This window comes from Phytophthora parasitica, assembly GCF_000247585.1.
Source record: "Phytophthora parasitica INRA-310 unplaced genomic scaffold supercont2.26, whole genome shotgun sequence".
In the NCBI taxonomy this organism is placed as follows: Eukaryota; Oomycota; class Peronosporomycetes; order Peronosporales; family Peronosporaceae; genus Phytophthora; species Phytophthora nicotianae.
The window spans coordinates 616,459-617,644 of NW_008649012.1; the positions used below are offsets into that span (position 1 = coordinate 616,459).

Genomic DNA, 1,186 nt, shown 5'->3' on the forward strand with positions numbered 1-1,186 from the left:
GTATGATGTGGCACTCGAACAGTGCTGCAGCATACTGCTGGAACGTCACTTGTGAGCGACAAACGCGTTGGATGCTCAAGGAAGAAACATTTGTCTAGTCAAAGGCGAACATAATTCAAGAATGCTCTTGGCAATTTATTTTTTTAATATCTTGAATGCTTTAAATAACTTTGGTCCGGTTGCCTCTACTGCTTTAGCACGTTTGTTTGATGCCGTAGTCACATCGAGCTGCATCAGGATGACCCACATGATACGAAGTCGCGTGATAGAAATCTCGCCTCCCGTAGTAGCCACTGATGTCAAACGAAAATTGTACTTTAACATGGCGTATGTCTGTGCGATGCACAACACACCGCATGAAGTTCCGTCCGGTTGTTTCGGGGCGTCCAGCCACACACCATTTGCCTCAACAGAGAAATCCATGTTTGGCACGGTTTTGTCGTGCCAGTCTCGAAAAAATGTAGCTACAGTTGTCAGATAAATAACTTCCATTGTAGGTCGATAGTCTTTGCCGCACAACGGGTTGTTGTAATATGGCGTGATGCAAGGCTGTTCTTGCTTATAAGCAAGTCTAGTGATGATAATTCTCCAGTGAAACCACTCAGATGAACAGGTAGAACAACATAGTGAAATGTCGATATCCGTGTCTTTGGTGGGTTGGGCCATCCCATAGTTGGTGCGAACGAACTCATAGCGTAGCAGTCACCCAGCGTACTGCAGATGTAGCGAATGCAGAAATTAATGATGAGGTCGTTCAGCATTCTATCCCGAGCCAAACTCCCCACCATATTATCCACCTTGATCGAGCATTCACCACTAGTTAGTCTGAATTCAGAGGCCAGACAGGTACCGCGTAGAATATTTGTAGTGCCCTTGGCCAGTTCTTCGTATTTTGCCCCCGCCTCTGAAGGAAGCAACTGATCTGAGTCTGTCTCTTCATCAAATAGCTCCGGTGTATCTAGCATGTTCACCCACTTAATAGATAGAAGCCACGTCATATCGTCAAACCAGGCTTCACACTTTACGCAAACGTTGTAGAACTCATTCATCCTGTAAGCAGCACCACAGCGCGTTGGCGTAGCAAAATATTAGTGAATGTATATAACAACATTGGAAGCAACACAAAACCTGAACAACATTGTAAACAACATTATGCATATCAAAGAGCAACACAGCACGAACCTGA

The 1,186-nt window shown here is 44.9% G+C and overlaps 2 protein-coding genes across 2 annotated transcripts; both read right to left on the bottom strand.

The window, feature by feature from the left end:
* Positions 1 to 135: 135 nt before the first annotated feature.
* PPTG_11188 (hypothetical protein) lies at positions 136 to 423 on the bottom strand (the record flags this gene model as incomplete). Its single annotated transcript, XM_008907476.1, has 1 exon — positions 136 to 423. The coding sequence occupies one exon, from the start codon at positions 421 to 423 to the stop codon at positions 136 to 138; it is 288 nt and encodes a 95-aa protein (XP_008905724.1).
* A 50-nt stretch (positions 424 to 473) lies between these two features.
* PPTG_11189 (hypothetical protein) lies at positions 474 to 1,049 on the bottom strand (the record flags this gene model as incomplete). The annotated part of the gene is made up of 1 exon (XM_008907477.1): positions 474 to 1,049. The coding sequence occupies one exon, from the start codon at positions 1,047 to 1,049 to the stop codon at positions 474 to 476; it is 576 nt and encodes a 191-aa protein (XP_008905725.1).
* Between the last annotated feature and the right edge of the window lie 137 nt (positions 1,050 to 1,186).